Raw genomic sequence first — 22,304 nt, forward strand, 5'->3', positions numbered from 1 at the left:
CGGACAGAATGCTGGGGAGCAGCGTCAAGAGCGTGCAGCCCGAGGTGGAGCTGAGCAGCGGCGGCGACGAGGGCGCGGACGAGCCGCGGGGCGCGGGCAGAAAGACGGCCGCGGTGGACGGCAAAGGCATGCTGCCCAAGCGCCCCAAGGCGCCAGGCGGTGGTGGCGGCATGGCCAAAGCCAGCGCGGCTGAGCTGAAGGTCTTCAAGTCGGGCAGCGTGGATGGCCGTGGCTCCGGCGGGCCTCCCGCCTCCAACCTGCGCAAACAGAAGTCTCTCACCAACCTCTCGTTCCTCACGGACTCCGAGAAAAAGCTGCAGCTCTATGAGCCTGAGTGGAGCGACGATATGGCTAAGGCACCCAAGGGCTTGGGCAAGGCGGGGCCCAAGGGCCGCGAGGCTCCACTCATGTCCAAGACGCTGTCTAAGTCGGAGCATTCGCTCTTCCAAGGCAAGAGCAGCCCGGCGAGCGGCGCCAAGACCCCTCTCGCCCCGCTTGCGCCCAGCTTGGGAAAGCCGAGCCGTATCCCGCGCGGCCCCTACGCGGAGGTCAAGCCGCTCAGCAAGGCTCCTGAGGCGGCCGTGAGCGATGATGGCAAGTCGGACGACGAGCTGCTTTCCAGCAAGGCAAAGGCTCAAAAGGGCTCTGGGCCCGTGCCGGCCGCCAAGGGCCAGGAGGAACGCGCCTTCCTCAAGGTGGACCCGGAGCTGGTGGTGACCGTGCTAGGGGACCTGGAGCAGCTACTCTTCAGTCAGATGCTGGGTAAGTGCTGCCGCCCCGCCCCATCCCGCCCCTGGCTTTCCCCTGGCCAGCTGCAGGGGAAGATGTGAGGGAAGCGCAGCCCCCTGCCCTTGGGACTCTCCCGACCACCGGTCAGCTTCTGAGTGGTCATTGCGACCAGATGTGCAGGGCTAAAGTACGCTTTCTCAAAGATGTCACCGGGCTAGAACTCTGGTCTTCCGTGCCAGAGGTGAGGCTGGACAATGGAATGGGGTCATAGGTTTTCGGAAACGGAGCCCATTAGCTTTTTCAAATTTTAAAGCCTAGACTCCTAATACGTCAAAAATCTGGGGCTGATGGAGCCCTCAGTGTGGTCTGTTCTCAGCCAGAGAGCACCTATCATTGCTAGGGAAGCGTCCGGTGAGAGCCCGGATCTAGGGGACAGGTGTGGGGAGCGCAGATGTGAGGGCTGGCTGGACCTGGAGCAGAGCTGATGTTCCATTTCCTCTCTGGCTCCCCAATGGGAGCACGAATCGGATTTCCCGGGTGTGGGGGTTCTGGCAACTAGAAGCATCGGGGCGGGCGGGCGGCCAGCTGTGCGCATCTGGATACGCGTCCTAGACCTCAGGCCCCGGCTCTGGCCCCTACTCTTGCCCGCCAGGACTTTTAGGGCTTGTGGAAAGGTCTGGGATTTCGCGCCGAGACTGTTTGACCAAGAAGCCTTTGCCCTTTGGCTAATGGGAGCCGAGCAGGCGGGAAGGGAGGAACAAAGCTCTCTCGGGCGGAGGAAGCGCAGAGAGCTGCTCCATTGTTGTCCGAGCCTGAGGAGTCTATACAGAAAAACCCGGAGCGGGCCCCGGAACGGCGCTTGCTTTCCCGGGAGAGCTCTTGCCCTCAGAGAGGAATAGATCGGGGATGTGTTGGGTGCACGGCTGCCGTGCTTTGGGAATCCGCACAAGTTGTGCCGGGGCCACGGGAGGACGGCGGCGGCGAGGCCTGGAGCCCGGGAGGGCCGCCTTGGCTCCGCGGACTTGTTGCAGTGGCTGGGATGTGGGTCCTCTGGCGCCCGCCCAGGGACCGGAGGCTTCCCGGGTACCCGCAGGCTGCCTGCCTGGCTGGGGCCTGGGAAGGGGCGTGTTCCGAACGCGTGTGAAGGGGCGGGGCCAACGCGGCTGCAGTCCAAGTGACCGGCTAGGCAAGGTGGGGAGGCCTGGGGGATGGTGTGGGTGGGTTCGCCTGGCAGCCTAGAGAATGCGGAGATGGAGGAGACCAATTCCGCTGCAGTCTTCCCAGGGACCCCAGACTCGGTGTGGACCAGCATGAGAGCACCATGTTCAAGGCAAAGACTGGGATTTTCAGAGAATTTATTGTCTTGTAGGAAATGCAGATCGGCTTTGCAGGAGCCATCAGGAGACTGGAGAAGGGCGAAGAAGGGTTAAAGCGTCTTTTCCCCTCCACGAGCCCCTCCTGAAGGTCCTGTCACCTCAGGAGAAAGTGGGGATTGTAGTGGAGGGACACTGAGCTCACCAGGAAGCCTCACTTTCCAAATGGAGTATGTCACCCTTGTTGAGTGCCCTGCTCTCAAGGAGCTTACCTTTTAACGGGGGTGAAACAGACAGTAAAGGAAGATAGAAATAAAATAATTCCAGACACTGGTGAACACTAAGGAGAAAATGAAACAGGACCCTGTGATAGAGAGGGACTGGAAAATGGAGGCCTGCTTTGGTCTCTCTGAGGAGGTGATAATTGAATTGTGGCTGAAGAATGAGGAGCCATCAGGCTGGCTGGAGGAAGAACATTCCTTGAGGGACTAAGCGGAGGGTGGGAATGGTACTGAGGAAGGCTTGTTTTGTCTGACTTGTGGAGAGGAAGGGAGTGTCAGGGCCATAACCTCATTTTCAAGGTCAAGGCTTCACCTGCTTATGATGACTTGGTCTGGGCTCTTCTCAGACCTGGAAGTCTCAGCACTGTTCCAGGACTTGGCTGCCCTGTTGAAGCCCTTTTGATCACTTCTCAAGAGGTACAATCACAAAAATCCTGACAAGTAGTCCTGAAAGTGGCTGGAGAGAAGGGAGAACACTAGGGTGAGGGAGAGGCAGAGCTTGGGTCCCTTAACACTCTGCTCAGCAGTTGTCACATCTCAAAGCACACTCATACTGGAGCCTCTTCACAACCTTGGAAATAGCGGGGGTGGGGGCGAAGGGGGGGCTGGCAACATTTCTCCCCACTTTCCAGTTGAGGAAATGGAGGATCAAAAGGATTGGGAGCCTTAAAGTCATCCATGAGTTCATGGTGGGAAGGAGAGTCTGCATCTGTCTCATAGTCACAGCTCTTTCTCCAAGACCTGCTTAGAGAGAGAAGAGTTAAATGATAAAGAGAGGCTCAACCAAGACAAATGTCTGCTGCACAGAGACCACCATCCTATCCTAATGACCCTACAGAGGGGTTGAGATGTTTAACGGTCTGGTGAGGGAGACTAGGGTGGAAAGTCAGACAAATTGGTTGGGGAGACTCAAGGTTGGGGAGAAGGTGGACAGAGCTTGGCATCGGCTGGTGGTGGGGAGCAAAGTAGAGGGGAGATCTGTTGAAACAGAGGTAAAAATGGAGACTAGACTCACTGGGGGGACAGTAGAGCCAGATCAGTCTCCTGAAGCCCATGAAGGTATTCCAGGTGTCAGGGCAGGACCTCAGTGGAGAGCAAGATGAAGAATGGCTGCCTTGACATCTCAGGTTGGTGGCTAAAGACACAAGAGTATTTGTTCCCCAGGCGTGAGGCTCAGAAGTCAGGTTACACTCACTCCCTGGTACCATCCCAAGCCCAAGAAGCTGCCAAGACCCAGTTTCTGAGGGGGTGGGGAGAGGCAGCCCCAAATAAGAACCTTTCTGGAATAAAAGAGAAGAGCTGAAACCTGATCATCCCCTTCCCAGAAATCAGCTGGGGCCCAGATGGTCTGGGCAGGCTCCCTACCCCTTCCCTTACCTTGGAAGCTGCCAAGTAGCTAGGGTCCCACTGGGAAATTTCAGACTGAGGTGGAGGTGCCCAGCAGGAAACTGGCCAATCCCAGGAATCAGGGCCTTTGGACATCTGACTCAGTAGTCCACATCAGGAAATTTGGCTCCCAGAGGAAAGGCAGGCAACCCAGGACCCTGGCTTGGAACTGGGGCAGGGAAGGAGGCTGCTTTCCTGAGTTCCCTGTGTGGAAGTCCTAAGTTCTGTGACTTCCTCTGGAACTCAGTTTCCCCATTTGTGAATGGAAGAGACCCACCTATGGCTTTTTCTTACTATATAGGCATTGGGGGAGGGGGAAGGCACACAGATTAAGGTAATTAGACCTGGAAAATGTTCCAAGGGGCTAAAAGAGCCCATTTCAAGATAGAGCAGTTAAACACTGTGATACCCCAAACCACACTCTTCCTACCTCATTGGTCCTGAGCCTAAGAATCTCAAGGCAAAATTGGTCTGTTGACTTCCCACACATGCAGCTTTCCCCTTCCAGCCTTCTAGATAAAGGGACAAAGCAATAAAATTAAGGAGGCCCAAGGAAGAACCAAGGAACCTGGAGTTCCACTTCCTCAGACAAGGTGTCCTGATGTAGGTGAGGTGTTGCCATGACAACAGTTAGACCTTCAGATGCGCTGGCCAAACAGAAAGGAAAATGGAAGCCAATAAAATCTTCATTTCTAAGCCAGTTTGCTGCTGGTTGTTAACTACAGAGAGTGTACTCTGGGATGCTTTGAGGAAACGGTGAAAGAAATCGCTTCACAAATACCTTTTGTGGTTTTTTTACCCGTTTATATTTAATGCATTGGGGAGCACAGGGAGTTGCTGTGAATTCTCCAAAGAAGAAGTGAGGCCCAGAGTAGACAGGTGATTTGTGCAAGCTCACCCAGCACCCTGTGTCTGAGATTCCTCATCCAGAGCCATTCTGATTCCTTCCCAGAGGTTCTTCCGGGCCTGGCAGGAGAGAGGACAAAGCTTGCTTCCACCCAACATTCTACTCGGCTCCCAGGCTGTAACAGTACTGCTGAAGGATGCTTGTGGAATCACACACTTCAAATCTCAGAAGGACCATCTTGTCTAAACCCTCTGTTCCACAAATGAGAACATGAAGGCCCAAGAAGAAGAGGGACTTAAGTTGGCCAAGGCCACTCAGTCACTATGACAGAGTCAAGAACAGAATCAGGCCCCCTGATGTCTAGTCATTCCACCACCATCCTCTGCTTCCTCTTGGTCTCTCTCCTTCATGCCTCCATGATGGATTGAGCAGTCCAGCAGGGGCAGGAGATACTCAGGGCATCTCACTGTCTTGGAGTGGGAGTCAGGGAGCTCTGCTTTCCCAGAGGTTGAAGGAAGGGCTGTGGTAAGGTGTAGGGGCCTGCTTGGAAGTGTGTGTGTGTGTGTGTGTGCATGCATGCACACACACACATATGCATGTGTAGGAGGAGGAACTGGAACAGAACCTTCCAGCTGTGAGGCCCCCTACCTTCCTCAAGGTTAGTGTGGAGGGAAGCATTTCTTTTATCACTGTGTTCAGAATTTTTTCTCCCAAGGCCATGCTTAGTGCTCTACAGGGGCCCTGCCTGGGTTCTGCTTCTGTCCTTTGGACAGTGCTTTGTCCAGATTGCTGCGGCCAAACCTGTTCTCCCAAGGCAGCCCATTGCCTCTGCTTTTGAGTTATGGACGATTATTAGGAGCATTTTATCTACTTTGGGGAGAAGGCGCAGATGGAGCAGGAGTACCCAGACCTCCTTTGCTTCCCTGTTGCATAAACTAACCCAGGGAGATGCCCTTTACCATCAATGGAGGCTCCACTGCAGGCCACAGGCCCCTTCTAGACCTGGATTGAATGGGTAACAGGACCAAGCCACTTGGAATCCTGAGTGTCTCCAGACACTTCCTTATTACACTGCCTACCACCCCTCTGCTACTGAAATCACAACATCTAAGCCCACCACCCTCTATGGCCTATCCCTAACCCCAGGCTGCCAACACCAGGTATTTTCTCTTCTACTAACCTCCAATTTCACCTTTCTCTGCAGCTACCCTTTTACACACACAGGCACCCATGCCTCACAGCCTCTGACCCCAAGGGCTGAAGGTGCAGGTTGCTCTGAGACTAAAGGGAGAACCAAATCTGCGTTTACCAGGCTGAGCAGAGCCCCCAGGGTGCGTAACTGCAGCTCAACGTCCTTGCTGCTGCACCACCTCTGCAGCACACTGCAGCGTCTCCCTGTGCAGCAAGGAGAGAGAAATCCCCTCCCCTCTGCAGAGGACTCCCCCTCCCTCACCTGTCCCTGGGATCTCACAGAACCACAGAATGGAAAATTGTCTAGTTGAGCCACCCACCTAAAGCTGAAATTAATCCTTCTATGGCATCATAGGCAGGTGGGTGTTGTGTTTACACACTTCTAGTGACAGAGGGCTCACTACCTTGTTTTCCTGGAAAGCACTCATTATTAGAAAGATCTTCCTTCTGTTGAGCCAAGATTCTTTCTTCTTAGAATTACCACTCTAGAATTTCCAGATCTTTACAGATTAAGCTAGTTTGCCTTTTCACAGAACACCTTTTCTTATATCTGAGGTCAGATCTCTATCCACACTTCATTCTTTCTTTTCTCCCTTCCCCTCCTTTCATGTTTCTATTGTTTGTCTTTTCTTTTGAAATAAGATCTGACATGGGGAGGAGCCCCCCTGAACCCTACCCCCACCTCTTCATAATGTCTGCACCTTAGAGTGGCTCCCTGCTGGGGACCCACAGCACCTGGCAGAGTTTCCTCCTGGCCCAGCCCGGAAGCTCTCCTCCTCACAGCCTTCTCCCTGTGGCTGGAAACCCTATGCTAGCCAGCCAGCCAGTGGAGGGGAAATGGACACCACATGTTTCTCATTTGTGCTGGCTGACCTCCCCCCACACCCTGTTTGGATTACCCAGACGCGTTTGATATCCCCAGAGCCTGCAGCCTTCCCTCTTGTGCACTGGAAGGGCTGGAGGCCAGGCCCAGCTCAGTGGCCCTGCGTGGGCAGACTTTCTCTGATAGGAGCCCTTGAGGCAGATACCACCTCCCACACCTTTCTCCATACTAGGGCCTGGGCCTCCCTCAGGGAGAAGGACACAGGCACCTCCTGGGTTCAATTCTACCTGTTCAATGTAAAATAGGTTTGTGTGTCTGCTGGCCAGCAGGGATTGGAGTGAAGACTGGGAAGATGCCTAGGAACTGGTGGTCTCTCCTAGCTGGAGGCTGAGAGAGGCATCAAGTTGTGCCAAGGGTGCAGCCAGCGTAGGCAGTATTGTGGGCTAAGTGTGGGTGCAGCAATGTGTGCCTGGGATAAGGGGGTAGCCACCCCTTTTCATCTTTTATAAGCACTTTTCTTCATGTCTCTGCATGAGGAGCAGCAAATTGCAGGGATGGGTAGCTAAGTAGGGGAGAGCGAGGACCTACTGGGAGTCTCCAAACTCCTCAGCTTGTTCTGGTGCTGAGGTGGGGCAGGGAGCACGTAGAGCACAGCCCATGTGCAGGTTACAGGTTCACCCCTAAGAGCTTGAGCTCCAGCAGGTTTCAGGCTCTCGCTGCCAATGCTGTTGTTGTACATCGCGTGTTTGACACATAGTTCCTCTCCAACTCATCTCCAGCCAGACCTCAGCAAGGCAGCCAGCACTCAACAGGGGCTGGGCCTTAGCCTGAGCCATCTTGAAATCTATTTTAGACATCTCAATGATATGTTATATGTTTTGGGGCCATGGAGGGCAGTTTCTCTACAGTCTCTAATTTCTTTTTTTCCTTTTTATAGTTTTTTTTTTTTTTTTTAATTGTGATTTGGGTGAAGATTTACAGAGCAAATTCACTTTCCATACAGCAGTTCACATATACTTTGTCTCATGACATTGACCACAGTTTACCACAATGCAACAGCTCCCTTCCCACTTCCTCCCCATAGTTACCTCTTCCCAGTGTCCATTCCTCCTTGCACTCCTGCCCCCTGAGCTATCTCCCTGTGCATAGGCAGCCCTTCTTTCTCCCATGATTGTTCTCTCCATGAAGTGTATCTACCTCTGGTAAATGTTCAACTCATATGCCTGTCTTTTGTTTGGCTGGAAACCACAGGTGTGGGTTCAATTCCAGACCTGAAGGGCAGCTAGGGGCCATAGTCTCAGGGGTTCCACCAGGCTCTATCAGAGCAGGAAACCTGGTCCCCACCCTTTTTTTTTTCTCCAAATGATTTTGAGTTTTCTTCCACATTGTTCTCCCTCTCTATCAAGGATCTCCTATATAGATCCCCTTCCAAGTGGATGACAGTGGTAGCTGGGCACCATCTAGTTCTTCTGGTCTCATAGTTGTATAGACTGCAGATTGGATGGTGTACCAGTCACTAGGACTAATTGTTTCCATGAATTTTGGTTTTCTTCATTCTTTGCTCTAGATGAGGAGAGACCTGTTGTTGCATCTAGATGGCAGCTTGCTAGCTTTTAAGATCCCAGTCGCTACTCACCAAAGTAGGAGGTGGAACAGTGTTTTGTATAATATGTTATGCCAATTGAGTTTGATGTCCCCTGCGACTATGGTCCCAAGCCCACAGGTTCAACTACTTGGTCCCTCTGGGTAGCTGGCTGTGACCAAGCAGTGACCACAGCCTTGCCCCTTGTCAGTGATCATTCACATAAGGACCATTGTCTCCCAACATTGTCTCCCAGCCCTATACATGTTCTTGGATACACTCCCCATTTCATAGACATACCTAATAGTTCAGCCTGTCCACCCATATACCCATGTTTGCCTTCACTGACAACGCAGTACTGTATATGCAAAAGGGTTCATATTTGTTATCTGTACCTCCCATGTACCTCTCTATGTCTTTCTTTTCCTCAGTGCCGCCATATTGGTCACTCACATTTGGTACCTTGCCCTTCTCGTCACCCAAATCAATACTTATCTCTAATCTGTCTAACAGCATTCTCTCCCTTCCCCTCCCATCCCTGGTAACCAACAAAGAAAATTTTGTTCTATAGATAAACCTTTCCTTAACTTTTACAGTAATGGAGTAATAAAATATTTGTCCTTTTGTGATTGATTTATTTCGCTCAGCATAATGTCCTCCAAGATCATCCACATTGTGCAGTGTTTTGCAGATTCTACATTATTCTTTAGCATTGCATAGTATTCCATTGTGTGTACGTACCATAGTTTGGTTATCCATTCCTCAGTTGATGGACACCTAGGTTGTTTCCATCTTTTGGCTATTGTAAATAGTGCTGCGATGAACATGGGTGTGCATATATCTGTTCTTGTCATGGCTCTCACTTCTTTAGGGTATATACCTAGTAATGGAATGGCTGAATCAAATGGTATTTCTAATTCCAACTTTTGAAGGAATCGCCATACTGCTTTCCACAATGGTTGTATCATTTTACAGTCCCACCAGCAGTGTATGAGAGTCCCCATCTCTCCACAACCTCACCAGCATTTGTTATTTTCTGTCTGTTGAACTTTGCTACTAGTGCTGGAGGAAGATGATATCTCCTTGTTGTTTTGATTTGCATCTCTCTAATAGCTAATGATTGTGAGCATTTCTTCATATGTTTGTTGGCAGCTTGAATATCCTCCTTGGTGAAGTGTCTATTCATGTCTTCTGCCCATTTTTGAATTGGATTGTTTGACTTTTTGTTATTGAGGTGTTGGAGTTTTCTATAAATTCTAGAGATAAGTCCCTTGTCAGATATGTCATTACCAAATTTTTTTCCCAATCTTCTACAGTCTCTAATTTCTGAGCAGAAGCTCTTGCTCTGAGCTTTTCAAGGTTCTAATGCCTATGAGTTGAGGATATGGAAACTAAGAACAAGGGCAGACCCAAGACCTGATGTGCTGAAAATTCTCCCAGGATTGACCCCCATGGAGTTCCAGGGTTGTCTTAAAGTCTTGACAGGTTAGGATGGTGGTGTTGGGTATGGTCTGGTGTTGCATGAGCATAAACTCCAGGTGTTTCCTATGGTGTGATAGTTAAGGTTGTGTGTCAGCTTGACAGAGACATGATTGTCAGTGGTTTTGCAGTCATTATATAGTCACAAACCATCCCCCAATGATGAGATTTGCTATAATGTAATCACCTCCATGATGAGATCTGCTGTGAGCAGCCAGTCACTTGAAATGGAGTTTCCTCAGGGGTGTGGCCAATACTTATGGACATCCTGGCAAAGCTTTCTGGCTTTTTCTTGATGTGGATCTTTCATCTGGTTCATCTTCATCTGACCTCTGCTTGGTGGACTTGAACCAGTGGCCTTCCAATTTTGGGATTGTTGCCTTCACAGCCTGTGAGCCAGTAGCCTACTATCTTACTTGCCAGCCTTGATTTTGTCAGCCTTTGCAGCCAGCAGCCTGCTGTATTACTTGCCAATCTTGGGTTTGTCAGCCCCTGCAGCTATGTGAATCAGAAGACTCCAGCTTGACGTCTGACTCACAGACTTGGGACTTGCCAGTCTCTACAATTGGGAGCTCTGGTAGCATAGTGCCTAAGGCACTTGACTGCTAACCAGAAGGCTGGCGATTCAAACCCACCAACCACTCCTTGGAAGGAAGATGGGGCAATCTACTTCCGTAGTGATACTGCCTCGGAAACCCAAGGAGAGGTCGCTGTGAGTCGGGTCCAACTCGACGGCATATAACAACAACAACTGTGTGAGCCGTTTGCTTGGGATAAATTTCTCTCATTCTCTTTGTCTCTCTTTCTAGATAGATAGATAAGCTTCCCTGGTTTTGCTACTCTGGTGAACCTACCTAAGACAGATGGAGAGCCAAGGTTGTAAACTATGACCCTGGGCTGACTAGGAAGTAGAAGAATGTTGAGAGAGTAGGACTGAAACAAGTGTGTCAGAAGGTATGGAGTTAATAAGCCATCCAGGTATCACAAAATGTTAAGCACCTGACTGCTCACTAAAAGGTTGGCGGTTCGAACCTACCCAGCTGGCTGTGCCCAGAGAGAAAAGACCTGACAATCTGTTTCCATAAAGATTATAGCCAAGAAAACTATATGGGGCAGTTCTACTCTGTCACATGGGGTCACTATGAGTTGCAACCAACTCGACAGCACCCGACAACAACAGCAATGGAGTTAATAGGTCACATGGCATACAGACATAAACCCTAAGCACGTGGGTGAGGTTGGAGTCAGAGTGAGAACCCAAAGGGTATGTAGTAGATGATGTATTCACATGGGTCAGTGCATGTAAGTGTTTGCAGAGTCATTGGCCTCAAGCACATATGCACATACTGAAGATGCATGTGTGTGTGTGCATGCAAAAGCTGGACAGGTTTAAAAGAATCTGAAATACGACCAGGCAAGAACAACTTCCCCCAAACAGACCCCTAGGCAGAAACTGCAGGGGTTCAGACTCCCTGGCTCCTTTCCTAGAAAAATACTGAAAGTGCTAGTTACTCAGATGCTGAAGACACATGGTCCCTTTGCCCTTGGTGACCCACTAAAAAGGCTTTTCCCTTTTGCGGAAGCTGCTGGCAGCCATCCAGGACACCCTGGCTTCTTTCTGCAGAGTCCCTAAGCTGTCACAGGGCCTAGGACTCCAGCAGCCCCAGACTGAGGACCTGCCTCCTAGGAGCTCTGGGGACCTGACTCTTCTGGGGGAAGTGGGTGAGTAGGCCCAGAGAATGTGATAATCCAATAATAATAACTAATACTTTCAGTCCTCTACTATATGAGAGGCATTATTCTTGTTTATATGTAACAAGCTGCTTCATGCCCATAGTAACACTGTGATCCAGGTTCTGTTTCACAAATGAGGAAACTGAGGTGCTGAAATAAAGGTAATCTACCCAAAGCCAGGATAGCAAGTGAGCTGCAGAACTAGGATTTGAACCAACCCTGATGATGTTCTGTTTCCAGAAGCCTCATGACTTCTCAGTCCTTAAATGTGAATTGTGTTCAATTCAGGAGCAATTTGTCAAGTGCTCACTGTGAGCAAAGCACTGTGCTCCCAAGACTGAGGCTTTGGACCCTGCCTGCTAGTTTCGTGGTGCAATGGTTAAGCACTAGGCTGCTGATCAAAAGGTTAGCAGTTTGAACCCTCCAGCAGCTTCACAGGAGAAAAGACCTGGTGATCTGCTCCTGTAAAGATTACAGCTTAGGAAACCCTATGGGGGCATTTCTGCTCTGTCAAATGTGGCCACTATGAGTCTGAATCAACTCAACAGCACACAACAACAAATAGAAGAGATAAGAAGCATCCATGCTTATCCTGGTACAAGGCAGAATGGTGGTCACCTGAGCCATAGTGTATGGGGGATTGTGTGCATGGGTGCACTGGATGGGGAGGGAGAAGCTCTAGGAAGTGAGGTGAGTCCTGACAGAAGGGTGGGATTCTGGCAACTGAGATGGGAGGGACTGAAAAGGAAGGGGGAGGTTAACGTGGAGCTTGCTTGTGGGGTGAGGAGGAGTACAGCTTGGCTGGAGGAGTGATGGGAGAGGAGGTGAGATAGCAGGTAAGACCAGAGTGTAGGTTAGACCCCAGATAGGCTGCACTGGAATACCACTTGACCACGGTAGGCTCTGGGCACGTGTTTGGTCAGAGAAGAGCAGTAGGGTTTGGAAGGGTCTCAGACTGAGGGCCTCTGAGTTCTCCATCTCTTTGCTGAATGGAGTTTTCCCTTGCAACCTCTGGAGTGTCTACATGGCAGGGACTGAGGGAAAGAACACCTCTGTGCCTGGAGGCTGCTCCTTGGATCCAAGCAGCTCTGAATGGCCCCACTGCCTGAGGAGGGGTGGTGTAGTGCCCTGACCAGGGGTCATTACTCCACCGCCCTAATCCTAGGGAGTGCCCTACCAAAGGCAGCTCCCACAACCCCCAGGAAAGCATGAACCAGACTACACACAGCAAAACTGAGATATTAAACCCATTTGGGAATAACAGCAGAGTATTTCAATCACATACAACCCAGAGTCCCAGTAAATAGGGTAGGGGCCATATTTCAGCTCTGAACTTACTTATTCTAGGAAGGCTTCCTGAAGGAATTAGAAGTTGGGGGACTATTTGAAGGAATTGGAAAGACTTGCCATAGGGAAGAGGGCATTCTAGCCATCCACCTTTCCTGGGAGGTATGTTGGAGGACAAACAAATCTGTCGTAGAAGAAGTGCAGCTGGAATGCTCCTTGGAAGCAAGAATAGCCAGACTTTGTCTCATCTACTTTGGTCATGTTGTCAGAAGGGACCATTCCCTGGAGAAGGATATCATGCTTGGTGACGTGTTGGAGGACAAACAAATCTGTCGTGGAAGAAGTGCAGCTGGAATGCTCCTTGGAAGCAAGAATGGCCAGACTGTCTCATCTACTTTGGTCATATCAGAAGGGACCATTCCCTGGAGAAGGATATCATGCTTGGTGATGTGGAGGGTCAACAAAAAAGGGGAAGGCCCTCAACACAATGGGTTGAGACAGTGGCTGCAATGATGGGCTCAGGTATAGAAAGGATTGTGAGGATGGCACAAGACTGGGCAGTGTTTCGTTCTCTTGTACATAGGGTCACTATGAGTCAGAGATGACTCGATGGCACCCAACAACAACAACAACAACATGTTGGATGACTGAATTGGGACCAGCTGGCCTTGAGCACTTGAAGTGGTTGGTCCGTCAAGGGGTGAAGGATGCAGGCCATCCTGCGGTAAGGGGGCCCACAGGGAGTGAGTGTACCCCTTCCTCTTCCTCTGTTCCTTTGGGGTTCAGGAACCATATATGGCAACCAGACTGTTCAGTTGCCTTGCTTTGGGTGTTGCCACGGATTCTGTTGTTACAGGAGCTAGAGTGTTTTACTTTCAAGGTCTTGGTTTTGTCATGGAGTCTAGGTATCCACAGGAGGTGTTCTAGAGTTCAGGAGTTACCGTAGGTTATAGGGACTGTCCTGGTGTCTTAGTGCTTCCGTGGAGTCTTAATGCTTTCACAGGGCCTTAATGGTGAAGTGTTGTACAGGGATTGCTGAATGTTGGCCATGGTATGCTGCCCTACCATCCTGCCCTGGCTGCAGTGCCAGGGGAAGAGGGTTATGGTAGCAGGAAATGGGGCAGTGCCCACCTGGGGCAGGGAAACAGGCAGGCCAGTATTGCTGCTTCTGCTCCCACTGCCAAGGTGGACAGCAGTGACCATGAGGGTGGCCTTCCTTAGCTTCAGGGATAAGACTCAGTCCCATGCTGCCTGAAACTGTCCACCAGAGGGATTTGCTCACTGCTCACCAGGCAGCATGAAGAGGCTACCACTTCTGCTGCCACAAGAGGGTCCTGCTGGGCTCACAAGAATGCCAGGGGCCAGGCCTCCCTGCTCAATGCCCTAACCCTTTCTGGAATCCCTCAGCCTAGCCCATAACTTCAGGACCACCTAGGCCTGGCTACAAGATGTGGACTCCCAAGAAGGAAGCACTGAGACTAACTAAGGCTGTGTACCTGCAGGTAGGTCAGGCAGCTTCATCCTGAAGTGGACCATTTAACACTCACAGACACAAGTCACTGGAGATCAGCAATAATAATGACTACCATTTATTGAGGGCTTTCTGTGGGCCAGCTGTGTGGGCACTTTGTGTAAGCCCATTTCATCCTCACAACAAGATACTATGCAAGGATCATATGCAAAATGGTTTAACAATCCTCACTAGAGGGGTCCTGGAGGCCCCTGTTACGAAAGCTGCTAATTCTGTGGTTGCTGGATTGTGGGAGTCCCAGAGGAAGGGCCTGGAGAGGACATGAGGGCTCAAGGAAGCAGTTACTTACCTATTGGTGTTGATGTATGAAGTAGTTAAGATTGTGTGTCAACTTGGCTGGGCCTGGTTGAGTGGCTGGGCAGCTGGTAGTAGTTATTCCCAATAATGAGACTGGCAATCAGCTCCATAGTGGGATCTACCACAAGCAGCTGAGTAGCTGCTTTAGGGATGTGGTCTGCTTCCCATATATAAGGAGAAGCCTTGGGGAATGGTGTCTAGCTTATGGCACACTTGGACCCTGCATGTAGCCATGTCATTGTTCAGCAGCCTGCCATGCTCTGCTGATCCTGGGGCTTTCAATGGATTTGAATCAATGGCCTGCTATGTTGTTTAGTAACACCAGAACTGTGCCATTTTATTTGTTGACCTTGGGCTTGTTAGCCTCAGCAGCCAGTAGCTGCCTGAGTGAAGAGATGCCTTTAGTTTCAGTGGGCCAGGAGCAAGAGGCAGAACTGAAGCCCAAGGTCAAGGGGCTTTCACCCAGCTCCTAGAGCCTAGCACTTTGAACTTGGACTTCTAGCCTTCTGAACTGTAAGAGAATAAACTCCTTTTTGTTCAAGCCATCTCATTTGTGGAATTTTGTAGAGTGGCACAAGGTAACCAAAACAATGTGTTTCCTATTTTTAATAACCAGTATTAAATAACCAGCTCTACTAAGGAGCTCTGGTAGCATAGTTCCTAAATCACTTGACTGCTATCCAGAAGGCTGGCGGATCAAACCCACCAGCCGCTCCTCGCAAGGAAGATGGAGCAATCTACTTCTGTAGTGATACTGCCTTGGAAACTCAAGGAGGGGTCACTATGAGTGACTTGACGGCACATAACAACAACATGGTTCTACTAAGGAGTTCTGGTGATGTAATGGTTAAGGTATTTGGCTGCTGACCAAAAGGTCAGTGGTTTCAACTCGCCAGTCACTCTGTTGAAGAAAGATGAGGTAGTCTGTTTCTGTAAAGATTTACAGCTTTGGAAACCCAATGAGGGTTGCTGTGAGTTAGAATTGACTCAGTGGCAGTGAGTTTGGGTTTGGTTTTATGGCCCTACTAAGGAGCTCTGGTAGCGTAGTACCTAAGGCATTTGACTACTAACCAGAAGGCTGGCGGTTCAAACCCACCAGCCACTCCTTGGAAGGAAGATGGGGCAATCTACTTCCATAGTGATACTGCCTCGGAAACCCAAGAAGGGGTCGCCATGAGTTGGGTCCGACTCCACAGCACGTCACAACAACAACAAAGGAGTACTGATGTTCCAGTAGTTAAGCACACAGCTGCTAACTGAAAGATTGGTAGTTTGAACCCATCCACTGACTCCATGGGAGAAAAGATTTGGCAGTCTGCTCCTGTGTAAAGATTACAGCCTAGGAAAACCTTTTTGGGGGGGCAGTTTTACTCTATCACATGGGGTCGCTGTAAGTCAGAATTGACTCAACAGCACCCAACAACAATAGCAGCAACAACATGGCTCTCCTGGTGCATTCCTATTGACTGAAAATTCCACTTTCACCCAAAATTTAGAGATGAGGGAACTGAGGCTTTCCCAAGTAACATGGCAAGTCCATGGACAAGCTAAGATTCAAACCAGGCTTGATTGAAGCTCATACAATAGTCTTTAGATTCTACAGCTTCTTATACAACAAGTAGCAGCAGCTTTCTGCTCCCCTTGCCCTCTGAACATTCATTCTAGAACCCTTGGCTGAACCAGCCTTACATGGTTCTGAGAGGCCAGGTGCACATAAGAATCTGCCCTCTCCTGCCCTCTGGGCACCCTGCCTCCCAAAGCTCTTGCTATCTAGTCTGGGAAGTAGACTCAGAAGTGAGCAATTACAGTACAGCACTGTCACCAGTGCTGTGACAGAGCAAAGTCCAGTAGCTGCAAGAAGGCTCTTGGAGAGGAGGCTTCCCAGGTGGACAGAAGGAAGGAAGCTGAGGGGGCAGGGATGAGGATGATTGAATGGTCAGTGAGAGTCAGGGTCTGCAGTGCAATGGATTGGTTTCATAGGCCTTTCTCACCATGGTCTTATAATTTCCCCCAGATGATTAGGTGCAACTATGCAAATAAGGTGCTTATGGCCCACCAAGGAGATTGGACAACTTGCTAAAAATGCAAATAAAGTGCATGGCACCCTTGTTGGGGTGGGACCATGCAAAGTATGGAATCTGAATGAAGGGATTGGTCTGTTTTGCAGTCCTGCTAAGGCTTAAAATGAGCTGTCCCAAAGGTAGAAAGAAGGAGCCTTACTACCAGCAAGAAAGAAGAGCTAGGAGTGGAGTGCATCATATCCACTCGGATCCCTGTGCTGAGAACCTTCTATATGCAGGGGATGGGAAGGGGGAAGAGAGAGAGAGAGAGTGTGTGTGTATTGTAATATCAGAGATGGTGAGAAGTAGTGGCAGAAAAATGGCAGTGGGAACCAGGAGACCAGTGCAAGACAGTGCATGGAGCCAGAGAGCTGAGTGCCTTTGGGCTGAGACTTATTGGTGGAGTAGAGCACGTCTGGAACTTAACGATGAAGCTAAAGAGCCTTGTAACATTTGCCTATACAAGGCAGAGGCTGGGCTGGCCCAAGAAGCCTGCCTGAGACACAGCTGAGAAGCTGTCCTGACTGAAGAACTGTATTCTGAGTCGTTCCTGATTCTGAATTGTAATCTGTTACTTCCCTTATAAACCCCATAATTGTGAGCATTGTCTGTGAGCTCTGTGTGGCCATTGCAATGAGCTGTCGAACCCACCCAGCAGGGAAGTGCCGTGGGAGGGATGGTTGATGTCAGAATTGGTGAAAGTGAGAGAGGAGGTATGTCTGACCTCCACTTCATAGGAATCAGCTTGGGGCTGATGCTGATGGTGATTCTCTCTCTCCTTGGTGAAGTCAGAAGAGGTCAGACGTGTGCTCCGCCCCATTTTTTATAGGGCTTCAAATGTCAACCTGAGGATAATCTGTTTCTCTGGCTCCTTCTGGCCCTGAATCCTGGCTCTGTCACTCACAAGCATGGATCTTGAATAAGCCACTTAAGTGCCTGCCTCAGCCTTAGCCTCCTTGTTGGTAAAATAGGGATTAGATTCCCCATCTCCCAGAGCTGGGAGAATCGGATGAGACATTCCATGGGAAGGGCTGGGGCAGCTACTGGCACGTGGCTTGCTCTGTGATTGGCCCCATCTGCATTCCACAGCACTGTCTCCCTCTTCTCTCCTGTTACCTCTCCTCAGCCAGGAGCCCTGATCTCTAGATTAGATTTCCCAAAGTGCCACATCTAGGACGTAGTTAGCTTCATGGAAGGTCCAAGGACTTATAGTCACAATACCTATCATTTATGGGTTATGCATTATGCATCAGGCACTGTTCTAAGCACTTTACATATGTTAATTCATGTAACCATCAGGCCAGGCGCTGTTCTAAGCACTTTACATGTGTCAGTTCATATAATCGTTAGAACAATCCTGTGAGGTAGGTACTGTTTTTATCCCCATTTTACTGAAGAGGAAATTGAGAAGTTAAATAACTTCCCCAAGGTCATGAAGCCAAGAAGTGGAGGAGCCTGGGTATGACCCTCAAGTAGTCTGGCTCAAGCACCTGCCTCCTTAACCACTGTGCCTTGAGGTGTCTCACCAGTGGAGAAAACTGGCCTTGTAGCATCCCACAGGCACAGCAATTAGCAATCCTGTATTCTAGACAGAATGACACTGAGGTCTTTTGTAGGAGTTTGGTAACACAGTAAGGTGGGAGCCCAGCATGACCCCTAGACCCACTTGGGTACCTACTTCCAGGCTGGGGACAATTTGTGGGGTCATGGCTAATACAGAGTCCCTGAGTGGTGTAAACGGTTAATGTGCTTGGCTTTTAATCATAAGGTTGGAGGCTTAAGTCCACCCAGAAGCACCTTGGAAGGAAAGGCCTGGTGATCTATTTCCAAAAAAATCAGCCAGTGAAAATCCTATGGAACACAGATCTACTCTGACACATGTAGGGCAGCCATGAGTCAGAGTTGACTCAATGGTACCTGGTTTTCACTGGCAGCTGACACACTTTAACCACCACCTCTGTTCACTTCTCCACCCTGCCCACCCATCCAGGAGGTCCAGAGACCAGCATGTCTGACACAGAGGTGGGTGTGTGCCAAGACTGGTGTCTGCCCTGGGCCTGGAGAGTGGTGTGTCTCTGAGATGCTGATTACCTAGAGTAGTAGAACAAGAGCTTTGGAGTCATGCATATGAGGGTTCACAGAAATCCAATACATGCTAGCTGGTTGCCCTTAGCCCCCTGTGGTAGTTATGCTTGTGTGTCATCTTTGCTGGGCCTGGTTGAGTGGCTGGGCAGCTGGTGGTAGTTATTCCCCATGATGAGACTGGCAGTCAGCTCCATGGTGGGATCTACCACAAACAGCTGAGTAGCTGCCTTTGGGCTGTGGTCTGCTTCCTGTATATAAGGAGAAGCCTTGGGAATGGGCTCTAGCCCATGGCATGCTTGGACCCTGCATATAGCTGTGTCATTGCTCAGTAGCCTGCTATGCTCTGCTGATCTTGGGACCTACAATGGACTTAAGTTAATGGCCTGTTGTGTGGTTTGGTAACATTGGGACTGTGCCTTTTTACTTGTCAACCTTGGGGCTTCTCAGCCTCAGCAGCCAGCAGCTGTCTGAATGAAGAAATGCCTCTAGCTCCACTGGGCCGGGAGCAGGAGGCCGAGCTGGACCCCAAGGCTCAGGGGCTTACACCCAGCCCCAAGAGGCTGGCACTTTGAACTTGGACTTAAAGCCTCCAAATTGTAAGAATAAACTCCTGTTTGTTAAGGCCGTCCCATTTGTGGTGTATATTTCTTGTCAGAGTGGCATTAGGTAACCAGAACACCCCCTTTGAACCTTCTCCTCACCTCTAGAATGGAGCTAATACCTACCATGTGGGGGCTATTGTGAGGGTTAAATAGGAGAGTGCATTTAGAGCACCTGGGACTCCATCCACCCAACCAACCAACTACCTCATTGCCATCTGATTGATTCCAACTCATAGTGACCCCCATTGGGTGTCCAAGGCTATGAATCTTTACGGAAGCAGGCTGCCTCTTCTTTTTTCCATAGAGTGCTTGGTGGGTTTGAACCCCTGACCTTTTGGTTAGCAGCTGAATGCCTTAACCACTACACCACCAGAGTTCCTTGGCACTCCATAGAGGATTGGTAAAATTAGTTCTGTTCCCATCTTTCCTCCAGACCTGCAGACACATTGTCCTCTCTCGCCCTAACAGTATGGTTCTACAGATCCCAGTGGGGACAAGTAATCCCAATGGGCTTCATTCACATATTTGCTCCAGTCATTTATGCTATTTCAATTCAGCTCTGATATTTTAGTTTAAACTCTCTCAGCTATGCATATAGGACCAACTTAAGCGAAAAACAAAAACCAAGCTAGTTGTCACTGAGTAGATTTTGACTCATGGCGATGCCACATATGTCAGTGTAAAACTCAGCACCATAGGGTTTTCAATGGCTGTGACCTTTCAGAAGCAGATCGCCAGGCTTTTCTTCCAGGCCTTCTGGGCAGACTCAAACCACCTACTTTTTGGTTAGTAGCTGAGAGCTTAACCATTTGTGCCACCCTAGGATTCTAGCTTAAGCAAAAGAAGGGGTTTACTACAGGACAAAGAGGTGGCTCAGAGAGCTGGAGGTTTTCAAGGGGAAGGGAACCAGCTTTATTGAGCATCTTTACCTGCTTGGCATTCTTGCCCTCTCTCCTCTGTTCTAATCCATGCATCTAACCCAGCCTCCTCTTACCCAGACCAGCCTCTTCTGCCCCAGTTCTAGGTAGCAGAGCACGGATGCTCCTGAGTCTGCACCTCCTCTGTCCGGAAGATCTGCCAGTTTCTCAGAGGGTGGGGAAGGCTCTGATTGAGCTACCACAAGGAGAGAGAAAAAGCACACTCTCCAGAAGTCAGCCTTGTCAAAGGTTTTTAAGGTAATATATGTCAACCCAGTGGTTGTTTAGACTGTAATGAAAACAAAGTATTAGAAACTGTAGAGAAAGTGGCTGAAGTATAATTGGACAGACCATGAGGTGTAAAGAAGGTTGTCAAAGGGTAGCATCTTTTGCTCAAGTTTGTTACCCACTTTCCCAGTCTTTAGCTTGGGGTCTGGCTGCTGTCTGGACCAGAGTGAGAACTGGCAACATCCTCATTTCTGAAAAAGGGATGGGGATTCCAGCCTGATCCATAGCTTTACCCTGGGCCTGTCTGTCCCCTTTCCACAACAGTTCCTCTGTCAGCTGTCCTGCCTTGTTCCCAGCCTTTCTATTGGCCAACAACCCCTCTAGTGGTCCTCAAAGCATCCTCCCAGGGCTGAGGCATGAAATCCACTCTGGTGGCCTGTTATCACACAGCTGGGAGGACATCTGGGGAGGAATGAGGCCAAGACATCCTGGCTCCTTCCCTGCTCTCAGGAGAACAGGTGGATTGGGTTGTTGCTGATCCATTATTTCCCACCATGGAGTTGAGGCCCGGGTGTTGTGCTGGAGGAGAACCATTGCCATTGAGTAGATTTTGACTCATGGCAACGCCATAAGCCTTGCCTTAGTGGGTAGAGTGCCTGATGGGAGATAGGATGGAATTTGCCACAGAGAATCTAGTCCTGTTTCTGACACAAAGGAGCCCAGTTTGGGCCTGGAGCTGGGCAGGGGGTAGATTCTTGCCATTTTCCCACACTCTGTGCAGAGATTGGGTTTCTTGCTGAAATTGTATCTCTGAATCACAATCATAAAGTTCCCAGCCTCTCAACTCAAGCTGTTTGCAGAAACTGTATATATCCTAAGTCATCGTCCTTACTCCCTTGGGGTCCTGAGTCTGATGGTCAGATGCACAGGCTATGGGGTCAGGAAGACGTAAGTTCAAATCCTGGCTCTGCATTAACTAGCGTTGAGACCCTGAGCTAGTTACTTAACTTCCCTGAGCTTCAGTTTCCAGACCTGTTACATGTGTCAAATAATCCCTCATAGGATTACAGATCTCTGGGTAGAGCAAATGGTTTGTACTTGGCTACTAACCAAAAGGTTGGGATTTTGAATCCACCCAGTGGTGCCACAGAAGAAAAGCCTGGCAGTCTACTTCTGTAAGATTTCAGCCTTTGAAAACATTGTAGAGCAATTCTACTTTGCAACACATGGGGTTGCCATGAGTCAAAATCTACTCAATGGCAGTGGGTTTAGTTTTATTTTTTTATGGGATTGCTGTGAAGATTAAATGAGATAATGTACATAATGACTGGCACATAATAAACCAAACCCATTATTATTAAGTCAGTGCTGACTTGTAGTGACCCTAGAGGACAGTGTAGAACTGCCCTGTAGGGTTTCCAAAGCTGTAAATCTACAGAAGCAGACTGCTACATCTTTCTCCCACAGAGTGCCTGGTGGGTTCAAAGCACTGACCTTTTGGATAACAGCTGAGTGCTTAACCACTGCTCTGCCAGGGGCTCTTTGGTACATAGTTGTTGTTGTTGTTATGTGCTGTCGAGTTGGACCTGACTCATAGCGACCCCTCCTTGGGTTTCCAGGGTAGTATCACTACGGAAGTAGATCGCCCCATCTTCCTTCCGAGTTGTGGCTGGTGGGTTTGAACTGCCAGCTTTCTGGTTAGCAGTCAAGTGCCTTAGGCACTACGCTACCAGAACTCCCTTGGTACATAGTAGGTACCTAGTAAATGATAGTTTTTATATTACCAGGTTGTTGTTATCTGTTGCCCTCACTGTGTGGGGTTGCAGAGGAAAGAGACATGGGCCCTGTCCTCGAGGATCCCCAGTCTGAGGAGGGAGATGTAAACCTCGCCCTCAGGAGCTCCCTTCCACAAAGGGGAAGACACAGTCCCTG

At 49.7% G+C, this 22,304-nt stretch overlaps 1 protein-coding gene across 1 annotated transcript in view; it reads left to right on the forward strand.

Moving 5' to 3' along the window:
- NAV1 (neuron navigator 1) overlaps window positions 1-22,304 on the forward strand; it is a 234,176-nt gene that overhangs the window by 26,588 nt on the left and 185,284 nt on the right. The window contains exon 4 of the mRNA XM_007941125.2: window positions 8-762. Coding sequence (XP_007939316.2) covers window positions 8-762 — 755 coding nt within the window. The remainder of the gene's footprint in view (window positions 1-7; window positions 763-22,304) is intronic.

This window comes from Orycteropus afer, unplaced genomic scaffold (assembly GCF_000298275.1).
Source record: "Orycteropus afer afer isolate SDZICR_OR568_19922 unplaced genomic scaffold, OryAfe1.0 scaffold00075, whole genome shotgun sequence".
In the NCBI taxonomy this organism is placed as follows: Eukaryota; Metazoa; Chordata; class Mammalia; order Tubulidentata; family Orycteropodidae; genus Orycteropus; species Orycteropus afer.